The 21,047-nt window shown below is 33.9% G+C and overlaps 1 protein-coding gene across 1 annotated transcript; it reads left to right on the top strand.

Annotated features, from left to right (window-relative positions):
* The first annotated feature begins 7,389 nt into the window (after positions 1-7,389).
* On the top strand, positions 7,390-20,792 carry LOC145804382 (small RNA degrading nuclease 3-like). Its single transcript, XM_082898072.1, has 5 exons — positions 7,390-7,861; positions 7,943-8,032; positions 8,609-8,677; positions 20,036-20,173; positions 20,379-20,792. The coding sequence occupies exons 1-5, from the start codon at positions 7,688-7,690 to the stop codon at positions 20,508-20,510; spliced, it is 603 nt and encodes a 200-aa protein (XP_082754198.1). The 5' UTR covers positions 7,390-7,687; the 3' UTR covers positions 20,511-20,792.
* Positions 20,793-21,047: the final 255 nt, after the last annotated feature.

The following is a 21,047-nucleotide window of genomic DNA, read 5'->3' as shown; positions in this document are numbered from 1 at the left end:
CCAAAAACCACACACGCGTGCGCCGCCGCCATCCGTCCCGGCGGGCTGGGCTGGGCCTAGGCATAGGTGTCTGGTTGGGTTGGGCTTGTTCGGCCCAATATTAATCTTTTTGGGCCAAAAACATTTGAATTTAATTTTATTTTTGGTAAAATGAAATCCAGAATTCAAAATTAAACTGGTTTGGTTTTACTGCACATCCAAACATGGCTCTTCCCGGAATTAAACTGGTCTGGATTTACTGTACACCCAAATAGGGCCCTTCCCATTTTTGTTATCTGTTTGAATTGTAATCCAACAGATTCAAATCTGTTTAAATTCAAAACCAACAGGTTTCATACCTATTCAATTCAAAACCTACAGCCACCATTACATCTATAAATAGGAAAATCCTCATTTGGATTTTATAACTCTAGTTTTCGTCCTTCATAATTCTGCAAACATCCTCTTCATTTTACTGCATTATTTTCTTGTCAAAGAGAGTATAAACACTTAGTGTGTTCGTTAGGCAAACAATTTGTAGTGCTGCTATTGTTTGTAGTAGATCATTTTATCTTGTGAGATAGACGTCCAAATTCTGAAAGCACCATGGAGATGACGAATCTGTCTTAAGGACACAGTGTCAAACACTGGACTTGATCAGATTATAATTCAAACAAATTAAATCAAGTAAGTTATTTAATTTATTTTTAGTGTTATTATTATTTATTTAAATCAAATTTTAATTTTATTTTTGTAACAAAATAAAATCTGTTTTTATTTATTTATTTTTATTTCGAGTTGATTTTTGTAATCAAACAAATTCTCTCATTTCTTTTATTTCTTTATATTCTGGTTGTTGTTTAGTACACAACAGAATTTAATTTATTTAAATACAGTGAAGATTGTCCTACAATCTTAATACAGAACTATTTTTATTTTTGATATCTTCATTGTATTCAATTTTCTGTATTTTCAAAGTAATATTCTGGTTAGAAAAATAAATAGTGATTTATGCTATTTGACAGATAGTAGTAATATACTGTCTCTTTTCTTTGACAACTAGTAGTAATATACTGGTGTCATTAACAATTGCAGAATATTATTTGGTGTTACAGAAAATTATTTTGGTATTTTATTTTTCTAGTTTTAGTAACAAAGAAAATAAAATTATATTATTTTCTAGTTTTAGTAACAAGGAAAATAAAATTATTTTGTATTTTAATTTATTTTCTGGTTTTGGTAACTAGAAAATTATTTTGTGTTTTTTCTGATTTTTGTAATTAGATAGTTTTGTGGTATTTTATTTTCTAGTTTCAGTAACAAGGAAAATAAAATTACAATATTTTCTAGTTTTAATTGCAAGAAAAATAAAATGATTTTGTGTTATAATTTATTTTCTGGTTTTAGTAACTAGAAAATTAATTTCTAGTTTGTTTTTCTGATTTTTTGTAATCAGATATTATTTCGGTATTTTATTTTACTAGTTTAAATAACAAGGAAAATAAAATTATTTTATGTTATAATTTATTTTCTGATTTTAGTAACTAGAAAATTAATTTTGTTAATTTATTATCGTTCTTTTGACTTTGTCGTAGTACATGGGAGAATTTGTTTCTGGAGTAAAATATTAATTTACAAAAAAATTTCATTTTTATTACAAAGAAACCTTTGTGGCAAGTTTAGTTTCTTTATTGTTTTTTTGAATCATTTTTACATTTCTGTGTGTGGATCTGTAGTCGTGAATAGTTTCTGCATATGAGTCGGAATAATATATATATATATATATATTCACAAGGACTTTTGCATGCATATTTAATTAGTTTATTTATGTACAAATCAAATTTATTAAATGAAGGTATGTTTTGTCATTTTGGAGTTTAAAATTCAAAACGCATTGAATTTTATTTATGAGTTGAGAATCTTTTTATTTCATGATGCAAATTTTGGGATCATGCATGATTAATTTATTTTGTTAATTCATTATTTTTAGTTGATGCATTTGATATGCATGTATGATGTCAACTCAAGTTATTTCTTAACAAAAATTTCATGTGATTTGAAATGTTAAATTGATATGTTGATTAATTTGAGTTTTTCCAATCAATTTTGAATGGGTGTTTAAACACCAGAGAAATTTAAACATGAAGATGTATGTAGTTATATTGTTCCATTTAATTGGAAAGTAAATTTAAGAAATCTTTTATGTTGATTTTTAGTTTATTTTGAATTATGTGACATGAGATGTCATTAATAATTATTTTACTTGCGTAGTAGAATTTGTTAAACCATGAACCATTTTATTAATATGGGGGTGTATCTCTTACATTAGTTGAGATAATTTAATTTTCTTCTGTCACAAATATTTTTATGACTGTGACATTTATTTGTTATTGAGTTGCAAGAATGTATACAATGAAATAGGTTTTTGAATTGTTTGATTCTTAGGCAAATTTTTTATGAGGATATGATTTTGTCAAAACATTAATTCTGACTTGAGTAGTCATAATTATTTTGGTTTTTTCTTGAATTTGTTTTGAAATTCATTGATTTATATCAGAAGTAATAGAGGTGGTGAATATGATGCACCATTAGATGAATTTTGTGCACAACATGGCATTATTTACCAAACTACAGCCCCTTATTCTCCACAGCAAAATGGAATTGCTGAAAGGAAGAATAGAACCCTAAAAGAAATGATGAATGCCACATTACTAGGTTCAGGCTTACCACAGAACTTGTGGGGAGAAACATTATTGTTTGTTAATTATGTTCTTAACAGAATACCCCATAAGAAAACAGACAGTACTCCTTATGAATTGTGGAAAGGTCGACCGCCTTCCTACCAATATGTAAAAGTGTGGGGGTGTTTGGCAAAAGTTGAAGTTCCTGTTTCTAAAAAGACTAAAATTGGACCAAAAACAGTAGATTGTGTGTTTATTGGTTATGCTCAGAATAGTAGTGCATATCGGTTTCTGACTTATAAATCTGAAATACTTGATATAGATGTGAACACTATTATAGAGTCAAGAAATGTTGTGTTTTTTGAACATGTCTTTCCTTACAAGAAATGACAGGAATTAAGTTCACAGAAAAGAACTTATGATTGTACACAAAGTCAAGAGACTAATGACAATCAAAACACAAGAGACTAGTAATGGTCTCGACCAACAGGATTTAACTAATGATAAACCAAGACGAAGTAAGAGAGTGAGAACATCAAAATCCTTTGGTCCAGATTTTCTGACATACCGGTTAGAAACTGAACCTCAAAGCTTTAAGGCAGCAATGACAGGTCCCGAAGCACCTTTGAGGAAAGAGGCTGTTAAGAATCCATTATGCAAAATCATACTTGGGAATTGGTGGACCTTCCACCAGGTTCTAAACCTCTTGGATATAAATGGATATTCAAGAGAAAAATGAAAGCAGATGGTTCAATTGACAAGTATAAAGCAAGCCTTGTAGTTAAAGGTTTACAGACAAAAGGAAGGTCTGGACTATTTTGACACATATTCCCCTGTGACAAGAATAACTTCCATTCGCATGCTTATTTCTATAGCAGCGTTGTTTAATTTAGAAATACATCAAATGGATGTTAAGACAACTTTCTTAAACGGTGATCTAAATGAAGAGATCTATATGGAGCAACCCGAAGGGTTTGTAGTGTCGGGGCAAGAAAAGAAAGTTTGTCAACTTGTGAAGTCTCTTTATGGATTAAAACAAGCACCTAAGCAATAGCATGAAAAATTTTGACCATGCAATGCTTACTAATGGGTTTAAGATAAACGAATGTGACAAATGCGTCTATGTTAAAAACACTGACCAAGGATATGTCATAGTTTGTCTTTATGTGGATGACATGCTTATTATTAGAAGCAGTCAAAACATGATCAAATCAACCAAGCAAATGCTTAACAAAAGATTTGATATGAAAGATATGGGGGTCGCAGATGTTATATTAGGAATGAAAATTACTAAAACATCTGACGGATATGCATTATCTTAATCACATTATATTGAGAAAATTCATGATAAATTTATCAAGGATGATATGAATTTAGCTAGAACACCTGTAGACGTCAATTTTTATTTATCAAAAAATAAAGGTGATGCAGTGTCTCAGTTAAAATACTCCCAAATTATTGGAAGCCTAATGTACCTAATGAATTGTACTCATCCTAATATAGCTTATGCTATCAGTAAATTGAGTAGGTACACTAGTAACTCCGAAGAAGACCATTGGAAAGCGATCATTCGGGTTCTTAGATATCTAAGATTCATCCATGATCATAGTTTGAACTTTACTCGATATCCAACAGTACTTGAAGGTTATTGTGATGCCAATTGGATATCGGATACTAAAGATTCAAAATCCACAAGTGGATATGTCTTTACTCTGGGAGGCGCTGTTGTTTCTTGGAAATCCATGAAACAAACATGCATCACACTATCCACAATGGAATCCGAGTTTATTGCTTTAGACAAAGTAGGAGAAGAAGCAGAATGGCTTCGTCACTTCTTAGAAGACATTCCAACGTGGCCAAAACCTGTGCCAGCTATTTGCATTTATTGTGATAGTCAATCTGCAATAGGCATGGCACAGAATCATATGTATAATGGTAAGTCATGACATATTCGTCGTCGACATAATACCATAAGGTAATTGTTGTCAAACGGAATAATCTCCATAGATTATATAAAATCTAAAGAGAATATTACGGATCCGTTAACAAAAGGTTTGACAAAAGAGCTAGTGTATAGTTCATCAAAGGGGATGGGATTAAAGCCTATTACATAAGAGTCGTCATAATGGTAACCCTACTTATATGACTGTAGATCCCAATAACTAAGTTCAAAGGGACAACTAAGTTATGTATGGCTCGCCAGAAATCACCAAAGGATTAAGTTCCTACCCATTCCTATGGTGAGAGTGATATCTGTAACATATGTTGTATGCAAGGGTATAAGGATAAGCTTTGCTTTTAATGATTACTTATATCTTGATTAAGGCATAAAATCAAGACGAGTATAAGGAGATACTCACAATAAGAATCACCTATATGAGTGTCGAACTGGGGCCGGTTCTATGAGAATGAAAAGGCTAAATTCTCTAGAAACATTCATGAAAACCAGGAGCGTTCAAGGCCAAAATGAACACAACAGTGAGAACCACGATGTGTTAGAAGATATTTTGTGTGAAATCTATTGTCTTGGCTTACACAAACGGCTGAACAATTCAAGGCATCGCGTCCATTGGTTAGCTAGTAAGTCCAATAGGTTATCACTAGAGAAGGTTCAAGGCCGAAAACTACCTATCCTGATGCAAGATATTTTCGACTTATACTCTTTCGATAAACCTGCATATTGTTGCATTTCTGTTGTCAACAAATTCCATTCATGTAGGGGATTGTTGGAAATGGTTGTAAATTCTGAGTAAAACCAGAATTTTATCCTAAGTTCGGTCTATTTTTTAGGTGGGCCCCGTGCGTCGATTTTCACGGGTCAAAGTGGTAACGTGTTCTATGCCGCGTTGTGATTCACGTGGTATATTTGGTTGCTCAAAACCATTACCGAGTGAATGAGAAATTGAAGCCAAAGTGTGCTCCATGGAAATAGAGTTTTGGTGGAAATTCCTTAAAGTTGTAAAATGGCTTATCCCACATTGATTTGGTGGGAAGTTTTGAATGGGTTTATAAGGCTTGGGTTTGGTACTTGGGGTGTGCCCCAAGGGGTACCCAAGTGTTTTAGAGGGAGAGGTTATGGGCAAAATGGGCTAGACCCAAAAACCACACATGGGCGGGCTGGGCCTGGGCGTGGGTGTGTGGTTGGGTTGGGCTTGTTCGGTCCAATATTAATCTTTTTGGGCCAAAAACATTTGAATTTAATTTTATTTTTGGTAAAATAAAATTCAGAATTTAAAATTAAACTGGTTTGGTTTTACTGTACATCCAAACATGGCCCTTCCTGGAATTAAACTAGTCCGGATTTACTGTACACCCAAACAGGGCCCTTCTCATTTTTGTTATCTGTTTGAATTGTAATCCAACAGATTCAAATCTATTTGAATTCAAAACCAACAGGTTTCATACCTATTCAATTCAAAACCTACAGCCACCATTACATCTATAAATAGGACAACCCTCATTTGGATTTTGTAACTCTAGTTTTCGTCCTTCATAATTCTGCAAACATCCTCTTCATTTTGCTACATTATTTTCTTGTCAGAGAGAGTATAAACATTTAGTATGTTCGTTAGGCAAACAATTTGTAGTATTGCTATTGTTTGTAGTAGATCATTTTATCCTGGGAGATAGACGTCCAAATTCTGAAAGCACCGTGGAGAGAACGAATCTGTCTTAAGGACACAGTGTCAAACACTGGACTTGATCAGATTATAATTCAAACAAATTAAATCAAGTAAGTTATTTAATTTATTTTTAGTGTTATTATTATTTATTTAAATCAGATTTTAATTTTATTTTTGTAACAAAATAAAATCTGTTTTTATTTATTTATTTTTATTTCGAGTTTGATTTTTGTAATCAAACAAATTCTCTCATTTCTTTTATTTCTTTATATTCTGGTTGTTGTTTAATACACAACAGAATTTAATTTATTTAAATACAGTGAAGATTGTCCTACAGTAATTATTTTTTATTTATTTTAAATTTTTATTAAATATATTTAATCTTAGTCTTATTTTAAAAGTATATTTTTAATGATATTAATTTTATAAAAATTATATATATATATATATATATTATGAAAATAAAATAAAATAAAAAGAATTAATTAGAAATGTGATAGAGAGAATCGGTGTGATTTTAATTTTTAATTTTTTATGGTTACAAATGTGATAGAGGGAGAGAGAGTCTGTTGTGAGTGTTTGTTCGTCAGAAAGGGACGGAGGGAGTGTGTGCGTGCTGTGAGTGTGGCTTATTTGGTAGGATTTATTTTCAGTTTATTTTAATTTTTAATTTAATTTAAGTTATTTTGATGTATTTGGTTTAGTTAAATAATATAATTTATAATTTTTTGTAAGTCAAAAATTAATTTATTTTTTGAATGGGGGAGAAAAAAACTTAATTTATAAGTAAAAAATCAGTTTATGTTCACAGTTATAAGTATAAATTATTAAATTATAAGGTATAATCACTTTTCCACGTCTCTACTAAACGAGACAACTATGTGTTTGTGGTTGTGTATTTATTTATTTATTTTTTAAAGAAACAAATCTAAGCAGTTTATTTATTTATTTATAGGTGACGTGGTCCGTCACCTGGAGGAACGGACGGAGAGAAGCCGGAGAGGATCCGGGCAGAAGCCCTAATTCAATTTCCCGGCTTTTTTCATCTCTCTCTCTCTCTCACAGAGACACACACACACAGATGGATAAGATGATCGCCAACGTGGGGAAGGATAAAGCTTTCACTTGCTATATAATATATGAACAATTTTCTTTTTTCTTTTTTGTAGTTAACCAACCTATTGCTAAAGGATTTAATAGTTTCTAGTAGTAAAATTAATGATTTTTTTTTAGAAATTCAACTTAATTATTGAATATATATTGCCAATTGTTGGTGCTGGAAAGGGAAATACTAGATGTAGATCTAAAACTCTGCACTACTTGTGCAAATTGCTGCTCTGCTCTGCTCTCTCACTGAAGCTGGTGTTATCTGAAATAACACTTGAATGTTGTTAGGTTCTTGCTATGCTCGTCAAGGCGGCCCAGCAACAGGGGGTGGAGGGCGGTGAAGGAGACTGGGAGGCGTTTTTAAGTAAGCATGACAAACTATTCGGGTCTAGAATACGTGATCCGAGAATGAAGTCCGCTGTTACATTGGCTTGTTTTCTAAAGACATTTAGCCGAGAGGATGATTTAAAGGTAATTAATTGCACCAACGTTGTTGCCTTGAAACTAATTTATGTGAATAATCATTACGACAACGCTTGTGTTTGTTTGCAGTTTTTCGATAACAAAATGCACTGGTATTCTAAGCAGGATAAACTTAGGAAATTCATAGAGGAATCCAGAGAAGTTGAATCCCCTGGGCAGGTTTGATTTGCTTTGCTTTGATTTGATTAACATGTTTTTATTCAGTTTGTCTGTAAGCTGTAGTTTCATACTGGGATAAGAATTATATATTTTTGATGAATGTAATAGAATTACATGTATGGATTGATTAGGAATAAGTTATTTTTATTCTAAAATAGCTTCTTATTTATTTAATTTTTTTTAACAGCATGCCGTTGCTTGATTTTCCTCCTTAATCAATATTCTAGTCATGAGATTGTGATTTCTCTGGCTTTGAGTTTCATTTATGTTGTAAATTTAAATGCACATTTCTGTCTTGTTCTCAGTTTTACCACATTAATATTAATTTGTCTGATTCAGTATTATGCTCTTGCGTGTTTTCGTAAAATGTTTGAACAGATTTTTCCGCACTAGTTTCAGAATGCATCATTAATCTGAAATCACTTACTGGTGTTTTCTACTGTTTCTCTTAGAATTCTTCGTCTTGTTTGTATTGTAAGGCGGGCTGTTTGTATTACAAATTTGTTAAGCTTTACGTATCTTACTTGTAATTCAATTGAGTATGATCCTTATTAAGTTGCGGTTGTGGCAGTGCAGATGCTGGTTCGCTTAACTCTTGAACACCCACAATACCCATTAGATTATTCATTTCCGTCACATGAGGAGGTTTGCTGTCAATTTTGTTCCTTTTTCTTTTCTTTTTTTTTTATTATATATTTTCATATATTGCAAAATACCCATTAGATTATTCATTTCCGTCACATGAGGAGGTTTGCTGTCAATTTTGTTCCTTTTTCTTTTCTTTTTTTTTTTTTTTTATTTTCATATATCAAAATACCCATTAGATTATTCATTTTCGTCACATGAGGAGGTTTGCTGTCAATTTTGTTCCTTTTTCTTTTCTGTTTTTTGCTATTTATTTTCATATATTGCAAAATACCCATCAGATTATTCATTTCTGTCACATGAGGAGGTTTGCTGTCAATTTTTTTCCTTTTTCTTTTCTTTTTTTTGCTATTTATTTTCATATATTGCAAAAATTTCTGTGAGTCACCCCTTGCATGTTAGTGATGATTGTACTTTTGTATCTTCTAGTTCTAGGCATGGTCCAATATTAGCAATTTATTGTTATAAATACTCTCTTCTATGTCTAGCTAAAGGTAAATTCAAAATTACTCAACTATGCCTTGTACAAATTATGCAGGCTGCGTCACTCAAATTCTGTTTTAGAATTTACTATGCATGACCTCGGAGTAATTTTATAGCTATCTATCATCATGAAATTGTTGGAAAAAATGATTTTTGAGGACTTTAATTTAATATTAAAGTGTGGTGACTTTAATTAAATATTAAAGTGGGTCCTAACCATTTTTTCTGTTGGGTCCAAGTGAGCCAAAAACCATTGGGTTTTGAATAAGAAATTGCCAAGAAATTGCTTCATGATGTTAGATTCATGAATAGGATTTTAAAGAGTATTTAAATCTTGTTTCTTGGCTAAAAGGTGTGAATCCTTTGGGCATCCATACTTTTCATTTTGTGGAAAGGGGCTATGGATGCTTGGTGTTTTAATGACTAGCCTTAAAGGCTGGAGGCTTTTCCTCTCTCCCCTATACATGTATAAATTGAGACCCTCCTGTCAAGTTTCAATATAGAAAATTTTGCTTCCATTTTACAAGTCAGTTTGCTTGATAGTTCCTATTGTGAGAGAGTGCTGCCATTGTTTTGTTTGTTAAGCTAGACAGATAGTGCTTCTGCCGTAGCTGGTTTTGACCGTCGTATCCTGGGAGACAGACGCCGGGTTTCCTCAAGCACTCGACCCGTGAGGCGGCGAAATCTGTTTTAAGGAAACTGCTTTCGTGCAGGCTTCGGTTTTGTCTCTTTACCCTTTATTGTTTTTTGTGTATTTCTGTTGAAATTTAGTTGTAATTATCAGCATATGTTCTTGGTATATAATTTGTTGTCTTCATAAATCTATTTATTTAATTTCACAATTTTGAACAACAAGCTTAAAACAGATTTTATATATCTTTTCTATGAAATTGATCGAATAGATTTATATAGACTATTAGGTTAGCTTTGTATAATGTTACTAGGAATTGTTGCGGAATTGCTCACTATTTCAATAATTGTAAATTATGCAATGGTACTCTCTAATTGCTTAGTTTAATTAGAATGCTCTATTATAATTTGCATACTTAATTGTATTAGTATGATCTTGTTTTATGCGTATGGTTCATCATTTCCCTACCATGATTTGCATGAATTTTAAGGTTATAAAATATAATTTATGGATGTTGCAATTTTGACATGCTAATTCTATTCTAGTCTCAATTTGCTGCATGCTTATTATTTTCTAGGCTAGATTACATAATTTAATGTATTTGGAGTTATAGAGTTTTATGAATTGTGCACGTGATTAATCTAAATTATCTAATTGTGTGCATTAATATGAATTATTTAATTGGGTGCATTAATCTAAATTATCTAATTGGGTGCATTAATCTGAGTTATTTAATTAGGTGCATTAATCTAAATTATTTATTTGGGTGCATTAATATAAATTATTTAATTAGGTGCATTAATCTGAATTATTTAATTAGGTGCATTAATCTGAATTATTTAATTGGGTGCATTAATCTAAATTATCTAATTGGGTGCATTAATCTAAATTATTTATTTGGGTGCATTAATCTGAATTATTTAATTAGGTGCATTAATTTGAATTATTTAATTAGGTGCATTAATCTGAATTATTTAATTAGGTGCATTAATTTGAATTATTTAATTGGGTGCATTAACTTTGAATTTGACTTATCTATTTGAAGTTATTAGTTTAAATGTTTATTATGAATTAATTTCATTCATGACTCATATGAGTATTGAACTTTATTTTAAAGTTGTAATTTAATTTTAAAGTTACAAATTGTATTTTGTTTTGGTACCTTATATTAGTTGGTTACTTATATAATTAATAGTTGGTTAGATGGTTTCAATTATTTATTATAATTAAAATTTTTAGATTATTTGTTTGTATTTTGTTGTGGTTTGCTACTAACTTTCTTTGTAGGGATACCAATGCGAAAAACAAATATAAAACCAAATGAATAGAATTTGGGATGTAAAAACAAAAATGTTTGGACTACTAACGTTTGTGTTGAATAGGAATACCTAAGCGTGGAAAAGCTTTTGGACTACATAGAATCCTTATGGATTGGCTATTTTATCAAAATGTTTGAAGCATGTTTGCATGAGATGTAATTGATTTGTTTACCAATTTGTAGTAGCAAGTTTTATTTGCTTATATTGTTGTAGCAATGGTTTTACATTGCTTGTAAAAGTTTTGGACCCTGGTTTGCTTTAACCTAGTTCATCCCTAAGAAAATTTAATTCTTAATTTGTTTATCACGGACTAGGAGTCAACATGCTCTTAAAAGTTTTGTCAAAAGGTTAACTGGGTTTTAAGTGGGACCGATGTGACCCCTCCAGTCTTCCTGGGAACTTTCTTGACCATGTTCGATTCTAGGTTTTGTGGTGAGACTAATTTTTGAATTAATTTTTCTTCTAAGGGATTTTCTAAGGGTTAAGTTTAATTTCTGGACACACAGAAGTGATATTCTGGTGTAATTTTCCGAAATAGAAACTATCACTGATGCTGCTGCTACTGCTAATGTTAGTGGGGATTTGAACCCCGGGACAACTGGATTGCCAACCCCTACTGCTGTGATCTCTGTGGTCAACCCTGGTGTTACTCCGGCTGTTCTGGGAGGACCGCTTAGTCACCATGAGCGCCCAGAAAAATTTGCTGGGGAAAACTTTAAGAGATGGCAGCAAAAGATGCTGTTTTACTTGACCACGCTAAACCTTGCCAAGGTTCTGAGTGAGGATCCTCCACCCGTGGCAGAGAATGAGCCTGACAGGCAGAAAGTCATGGCGCTTGACACATGGAAGCAGACAGAATATCTTTGCCGGAACTATGTGTTCAACAACTTGGCAGACTCACTTTATAGTGTGTTTTGTTCCAAGAGCTCAGCAAAAGAATTATGGGAATCTCTGGACAAAAAGTACTGGACTGAGGATGCCGGGGCAAAGAAATTTGTGGTTGGCCGTTTCCTTGATTTTAAAATGGTAGATTCTAAAACTGCGATAAGCCAAGTCCAGGAGTTCCAAGTGATCTTGCATGAAATTCATGCTGAGGGGATGCCATTGAACGAGTCATTCCAAGTTGCTGTGATCATTGAGAAACTTCCCAATGGTTGGAAGAATTTCAAGAATTACTTGAAGCACAAGCGCAAGGAAATGTCTGTTGAAGAGCTGGTTGTCCGACTCCGGATTGAAGAGGATAATAGAAAGAAAGGAGGGAGTACCTCCTCAGTAAAGGCCAATGTTGTTGAGCATGGCAAATTTTCTGGGATGAGGAGGAAGCCCCTCCTTGAACAAGGGCTCTTAGTTGGGGCCAAGGGGTGGTGTTGCAAAGAAGCTGGCATACAAGCCGCGGGAACCTGGTTTTCGGTTATTTGGGAAGTGCTACAACTGTGGTAGCGAGGCTTTTAGTTTTACTAGGCTACACGCCACATCTGCTCCGAGAAGGAGCTGTTTACAACTTTCAAACCGGTTACAAATGGTGAGAAGTTGTTTATGGGAAACTCTACTACCTCATTTGTTGAGGGAAAGGTGGTCCTGATGTTAACCTCAGGAAAAGAGCTAACCTTGAACGAAGTCCTGTATGTTCCGGACATTCGTTAGAATCTTGTCTCAAGGTCTCTTCTCAGTAAACATGTTTTTCGCATGGTTTTTTGAGTCCGACAAGGTTGTTCTGACGAAACACAAGTGTGAAACTTGTGTTGAAGCGAAGTGGACAAGGTCCCGTATGAGTTATGGAAAGGCGTTAAGCCTTCTTATAAATTCTTATGAATGTGGGGGTGTCTTGTAATAGTGGCGATTCCCACACCCTAACGGGTTAGGATAGGCTCGAAATCTGTGGATTGTATATTCATTGGTTATGCACATAATAGTAGTGCATATCGATTTCTTGTTCATAAGTCTGAAATTCCAGACATACACAGGAATACCATCATGGGGTCAAGGAATGCATGTTTCTTTGAAGACATTTTTCCTTGCCGAACGCATGCAGGGGTTCCAAGGTCTTTGGAGCAATTTGATGAGCTTGCTAGTGAGGATGATCATGTTGATGATCCAGGTGATGATCAAATTGAGGTTTTAGATGAGGCCAGACGGAGTAAAAGGGCTAGGACATCCAAATCTTTTGGTCCAGACTTCTTGACTTATATGGTTGAGAACGAACCTCAAACTTTCCACGAAGCTGTGACTTCTCTTGAGAGTCCTTTATGGAAAGAAGCGATCAAAAGTGAGATTGACTCCATCTTACAGAACTACACCTGGGAGTTGGTAGATTTACCTCCAAGTTGTAAGCCTTTAGGCTGCAAATGGATTTTTAAACGATAGATGAAGGCCGATGAGTCTATTGACAAGTATAAGGCAAGGCTCGTTATCAAAGGGTACAGGCAACGAGAAGGCCTGGATTACTTTGATACGTACTCACCTGTAACTAGGATAACATCCATTCGCATAGTGATTGCGATAGCAGCTTTGCGCAATCTTGAGATACACCAGATGGATGTAAAGACAGCTTTCTTAAATGGGGATTTGAATGAAGAAATCTACATGGAGCAACCTGAAGGGTTTTCAGCTCCAGGACAAAGCAAGAAAGTCTGTAAACTTGTCAAATCTTTGTATGGTTTGAAGCAAGCGCCTAAACAATGGCATGAGAAGTTTGACAATGTAATGTTATCAAATGGGTTTCGAATCAACGAATGTGACAAGTGTATTTATGTCAAAGACACTGACAGAGGTTATGCCATTTTGTGTCTATATGTTGATGATATGCTCATTATAGGTAGTAACGATGAAATGATCAAAACTACCAAGAAGTTGTTAAACTCTAAATTTGACACGAAGGATATGGGCATTGCAGATGTTATTCTGGGAATTAAGATTACCAGAATCTCTGGCGGAATTGTACTTTCTCAGTCTCATTATGTTGATAAGATACTTGAGAAGTTTAGTGGATCAGATACGAGTGCGTCATCGACACCTGTAGACTTAAGTCTACACTTTACTAAGAATAATAAAGAGAGTGTCTCTCAGTTAGAATATTCTCGGGTAATTGGAAGTTTAATGTATCTGATGAGTTGTACTAGGCCAGATATAGCTTACTCGGTTAGCAGGCTTAGTAGATACACAAGTAATCCTGATGCTTCTCATTGGAAGGGCATTGTGTGGGTGTTAAGGTATTTACGCTACACTCGGGATTATGGGCTGCATTATACTCGATATCCAGTGGTGCTTGAAGGATATAGTGACGCGAATTGGATATCAGATATAAAGGACTCAAAGTCCACTAGTGGATATGTGTTCACTCTTGGTGGGGCAGCGGTGTCTTGGAAATCTTCCAAGCAAACGTGTATATCTAGATCAATGATGGAATCAGAGTTAACAGAAGAAGCAGAATGGCTTCGCCATTTCATTGAAGATATTCTACGTTGGTCTAAACTTGTGCCAGCTATTTGCATTCATTGTGATTGTCAATCTGCAATTGGTAGGGCACAGAGTAATATGTATAATGGAAAGTCTAGACATATCCGTCGTAGACATAATTCCATACGACAACTACTCTCGAATGGAGTTGTCTCTTTAGACTATGTAAAGTCTAAGGACAACATTGCGGATCTGCTAACCAAAGGGTTAAGTCGAGTGTTAGTCGAAACGTCGTCAAAAGGAATGGGGTTAAGGCCTTTGGAAGTTACCGGAATGGAAACCCAACCTAGTTGACTAGAGATCCCAAGATCTAGGTTCAATGGGACAACCTAATTGCGTGTAACGGTGGTATGTCACTAAGGAGGTTAAACCTCCAGCCATTCCTTCTATTAGTGATACCTGCAAGTGTGGAGGATAAGTTGAGCTTTTAATGACTCTTATGTGTTAAGTTGTTGAGCTAAGTATTGCAGGATACTTTAGTAGAGTCACCTATGTGAGTTTGAAGTGGGGCTGCTTCTAGAAGAATTGGGCAGGCCAAGATTCTTTGAAACCACTCGCTGAACCAGGCTAGTGTCTAGGGCCACACAAGGCACACCAGTGAGAACATAATGGTGGTAGGAGTAATTCCCGTGTGAGATCTATTGTCTCAGTTTACATAAACGGTAGAGCAGTTCAAGATGTCTTATTCACTGATCTGCCAGTAAACTCGATAGGTTTTCACTGGGAGAGGTTCAAAGCCAAAAGCTACCTTCTCTGATGTCGGGGTTAGTCCGTTGTACTCTCTCTCAGAGTCTTTATTGTTGAACGATGTCCGTTTGTTAAGTCATTCGGTCAATTTTTATTCATGTGGGGGATTGTTGGAAAAAATGATTTTTGGGGACTTTAATTTAATATTAAAGTGTGGTGACTTTAATTAAATATTAAAGTGGGTCCAAACCATTTTTTGTGTTGGGTCCAAGTGAGCCAAAAACCATTGGGTTTTGAATAAGAAATTGCTAAGAAATTGCTTCATGATGTTAGATTCATGAATAGGATTTTAAAGAGTATTTAAATCTTTTTTCTTGGCTAAAGGGTGTGAATCCTTTGGGCATCCATACTTTTCATTTTGTGGAAAGGGGCTATGGATGCTTGGTGTTTTAATGACTAGCCTTAAAGGCTGGAGGCTTTTCCTCTCTCCCCTATACATGTATAAATTGAGACCCTCCTGTCAAGTTTCAATATAGAAATTTTTGCTTCCATTTTACAAGTCAGTTTGCTTGATAGTTCCTATTGTGAGAGAGTGCTGCCATTGTTTTGTTCGCTAAGCTAGACAGATAGTGCTTCTGTCGTAGCTGGTTTTGACCATCGTATCCTGGGAGATAGACGCCGAGTTTCCCCAAGCACTCGACCCGTGAGGCGGCGAAATCTGTTTTAAGAAAACTGCTTCCGTACAGGCTTCGGTTTTGTCTCTTTACCCTTTATTGTTTTTTGTGTATTTTTGTTGAAATTTAGTTGTAATTATCAGCATATGTTCTTGGTATATAATTTGTTTTCTTCATAAATCTATTTATTTAATTTCACAATTTTGAACAACAGAAATCACTGCCTTTAATGACGAACTCTTGCATGCAACTTTTACGCTTGGTTTCCCCTTCTATAGAACTGAAAGAAAAATCATCATGGATTTGAAATTACTTTTTAATCAATTGGGTGATTTCAATGAGACTCGTTCTATTACCACCTTTTGGAATAATTGGTATATAATCTGCTGATTCTTTTTTTGCATTTGATAAGTATCCCTTCTCCTATTGTATATGTCATTTCTAGGTGTTATAATTTATAATTGTGCATTAGATTGGGCTATTGGCCGACCCCATTTGATGGGACTTAGGGCTTGGTTTGGTTTGGTTTGGTTTATCAGATTGGGCTATTGCATTTGCAGCTTGTTCTCTTCTTTACTAAGAAAATTCCTTGCTTTTTGTGCAATAGCAGGGACAGACATTATTTGAATATTGAATTTATTAAGAAGTATATGTTACAAATATTGGTTGTTTTGTACTTTCTGGTACCAAGAGAATTAGTATACTATTTTTTTTTTTGCCGAAGATGACACAATAATGAGTGGAAAGATCAATTCAAATTTTGCGAGATATACGGTTACTCTTTGGTGAAAATGCAATTGATATCTATGATCGTGCATGTACTGAAGGAAACAACTCCAGCTGATACCATATGGAGCATGGCCTAGAAGTAGCCCCTGTTGTCCCTTTAAATATAGTTGAAAATAGTGAGTCTTAATTTGCTGCATGCTCGTCTATTGCAATTTGAAGAAATGAGACTAAATTCTGCGGGGTAATTATAAATATTCAATGTTTTTTTGGGGGGTGGGAATCTGTCTTATTGATCTTGTTTGTTTCATGTCATCTTCAGTTTGTGAGAATTACGGTTGCAAATGAACTGAGCGGTTCATGAACAGGCTCGGCTCGGCTCGTTTAGTAAACGAGACAAGCCGAGCTCAAGGTCGAATAAGCTCGGTACGTTTGTCTTTATTTAAATTAAATAATAAATATATTATTTATATATTAAATAATATAAATAATATTTTTTATTTAAATAATATAAGTAATATTAAAAAAATCTCATTGAGCTGAGCTCGAATTTCATTAATATTATCGAGTCGAGTCGATTTGAGCTCAAGTCTAGTTACCTATCAAGGCGAGCTCGAGCTCAATAAACGAGCTCGATAAGCAAACGAGCCAAGCTAGAGCTCAATAAAGCTCGGCTCGGCTCGGCTTGTTTGCAGCCTTAGTGAGAATTCCCTTAACACTAACTCGACCTATTTATAAAAGTGTTAACCTGATTATGACTTGCATGCCATGATTAATGTGCACATCCTATTTGTTACGTACTAAGAAGCATGGACACTTCTAAAAATGTGACGTATCCGTGTCGTGTCCGTGTCGGATACTGACACTCTTTGGACACTCTTAGGACACATGTCCAACACTCTTCAAAATGTGTTCTATTTTTAAAGACCCGGACACTCTTTGGACACTTGGAGAACACACGTGTCTGTTGCTTAAACACACGTGTCTATCAATTAGACACATGTGAAACTAATAATAAGTTTGAACAAAATAACTTAAGACACAATAATAAAACAAAAATCATATAAATTTATAGGAATTAGTGTTGCATTACATTTTTTTATTATCTTTAAATGATATATTCATATATATAACATATAATAAATATATAAAATTATATATTTCATGCGTGTCCCCTGCGTGTCGTGTTCTACATTTTTTGAAAAATAACGTGTCGGCGTGTCCGTGTCGTGTCACGTGTCTGTATCCATGCTTCTTAGGTTATGTATACATGTTTAATCCATTAACAAGAATAAACACATATATTCATCAACATCTACAATGACTATATGATATCCATAAAAACAACTCAAAAATTCATGAGTAATCCACAAAAGTAGAAGTAAAATCTCACAAATAGTCAAATAGATAAAAGTCTCAATCAACACAATTAGCTAAATTAGTATCCAAAACCAGTATGACTTCCAATAATAAAAAGTAAAAACCCAAAAAAAACTAACACAAAAAATTAACTCATAATTGACTCCAAGAACTTGTACACTAGCACCTTCAAACGGGTTAGACATCAAATTCAAGTTATGTAGGTTTGACACTAACCCAATTTGTTTTTTTTTTTTTTTTTTTTTTTTTTTTTTTTTTGGGTGTGCACGCTATTGTATTGTGTCACTTTTGAGGTTCATGTTTCATGAGTAACCCACAAAAGTAGAAGTTGAAATAATCTCACAAATAGTCAAATAGATAAAAAGTCTCAATCATCACAATCTATAAAGCATGGACACGGCATATTTCATGTCGTGGCAGTGTCTGACACGGGGACACGTCGGGTGGCGTGTCCCTTTAATTTAATTATTTTTTTGCAGGGGACACGATGGAGACACGGCGGAGACACGCGTGTCCACCAAATCTGGACACGCGTGTCCAAATCTGGACACAGAGAGCAAAAAAGAAGAGTAAAGGAGAAGAGTAAAGGTCTTGAAACAAACCTGGACTTCGATCCAGTCCAGTCGACTCGCCAGCGACCTCCATCCCCTTCGACTTTGACGATCCAGTCGCCCTTCGACTTCGACGAGCTCTCTCTCTCACCTTCTCTCCCTCGCGATTGCGATCGCGATCGATCGCTTCTTCCTCTCTCTCTCTCAGTTGCGTCTTTATCTTCTTTAATCTGCTGGATTCATATATGTATATATTATATAGCTATTATTATAATCTGCTGGATTCATATATATATATATATATAATATAACTATTATTATTATAATATAATAATAACTGAAAGTATTATTATTATAATAGTTATAAAGGATGCCACCAGTTATTATTATATAACTATTATATTATATATACTTATACATATTAATAAAAATAAATAAACATGTATATAAAATAAAATAAAAAAATTAATTAGAACATATTACTTAAAAAATATAATAAATGAATAAAATAATTAATATGTATTAAAATAAAAATATTTATAAAAAAATTAAAAAATCTGCCGTGTCCCCTGCTGTGTCCGTGTCCCCATTTTTTAAAAATTGATGTGTCCCATGTCCGTGCCCGTGTCTGTGTGCGTGTCCGTGTCCGTGCTTCATAGATCACAATTAGCCAAATCAGTATTCCAAACCAGTATGACTTTCAATAATAAAAAGTAAAATCATAAAAAAAAACTAACACAAAAAATTAACGCATAACTGACTTCAAGAACTGCTACAATAGCACCTTCAAACGGGTTAGACATGTCAAATTCGAGTTATGTAGGTTTGACACTAACCCAATTTGCTTTTATTTTTTGGGTGTGTGCTCTATCGTATTGTGTCACTTTTGAGGTTCATGCTGTTAGCTAGTCAACCCTAACTGGCCAAATTTGTATCTGGTTCATGTAGTGTCAAAAATTCCAACCTGAGTTTTTTTCATGTCCAACATAAATTCTGTGCAAAGTGAAAGCATATGTCCAAGTAAGTTCATTTGTTGCAAACCAACAAATCAGAGGTGCCCTATTTGCTTGTATTTGATGGAATTTAAGTTCTTTCCAATATTGTTAATTGATGGTTTCTACTCTCAGGCCTCATTTGAGAACATACTATTTTAGTAACTTTTTGGTTTTTTTTTTGTTAAAATATGAGGTAAAAAAAATTAGTATGTTTGGAATGACTTTTTAATTTTTTACGAAAAGATGTGCAAAAAGTAGAGAGACAGTAGAATTTTTGACTTTTTAGTATAATTCATTGACTTTTTAATTTTTTTAGTGACTTTTTGACTTCTAAGTAAAACAGTGAGTTACCAAATGAGGCCAGTAAACAATGAAGGTTTCTTTTAGTTTTTTGATTTCGTTTATGGTTGATTTTTTTATGCTAATTGATTTGTGTTGTCTTCTTCTTAACTTCAGGGATGGTTGAGAATGAAGCTCAGTACAAACCAGATAAAGAAATTTCCAAAAATGCTTGCCGTTGATTGTGAGATGGTTCTCTTTGAAAATGGCACTGAAGCTCTGGTGAGGGTTTGTGCTGTTGGGCGCAATCTACAGGTACTGTTTGAGTTTGTTTTCAAATTTTTGTGCAGCATGACTTCGTAATACCTCCCTCTCACCTCACGCATAGAAACACAGGTGCAAAAGAATTACCTATGTTGCAACTAGTTTGACAATTTTAGACATCTCAGAGGTCTCAATTGAACAATTTTCTTTTCACTTCCCAAGTTGATGTTGTGTTTTGGAATTTGGAGTTTTTCAGGTCAAACTTAACGAACTTGTAAATCCGAATAAAGCAGTTGCAGACTATAGGAGTGAAAGTACTGGGCTCAGTGCAGAAGATTTGGATGGAGTTACTTGTTCATTGGCTAATGTACAGGCAATATGTGGTTAGTTTTGAAGTAAATTGCAAACAGCACAGCCAAAAATATAATTAGGTAAAAGTTTAATATATAAATAACTAAAAATCATCTGAAATATAAAATAACTAAATGAATAAAAGTTAGTTGGCATTTGAATGTCTTTCTCTCTGGTGAATTTATAGGAATCAATGAAGAAGCTTTTACGGGATGGAAAAACAATATTAATTGGCCACAGTTTGAACAATGATCTAAAAGGTAAGCTAAGTTGTATGATTAAATATTAATTTTCCTTATAAATATTTCTATTTGCATGACAGTTGAAATAAGTATTATTCTTCGTTAATATAGTTATCCCATGTATTTGTTTGCCATTGGCTACTAGCTGTCAGCTGATTTTAATTTCTTACATCTGTTTTTGGAATTGCACATTTGTGATTTGAATCGTATGATTCAATACAATTTAGGAGGTGATCGATAAAAACAGGTTGCATGAATTGTAAATCTCGATGAATCGTAACTAAATCACTGAATAGATCAATTCATTGAATTCGATTTTTGGCCCCTTTTTG

Source organism: Camellia sinensis, chromosome 12 (assembly GCF_055761805.1).
Source record: "Camellia sinensis isolate YWXY chromosome 12, ASM5576180v1, whole genome shotgun sequence".
NCBI lineage: Eukaryota > Viridiplantae > Streptophyta > Magnoliopsida > Ericales > Theaceae > Camellia > Camellia sinensis.
This window is presented reverse-complemented; position numbering and strand designations above follow the sequence as displayed.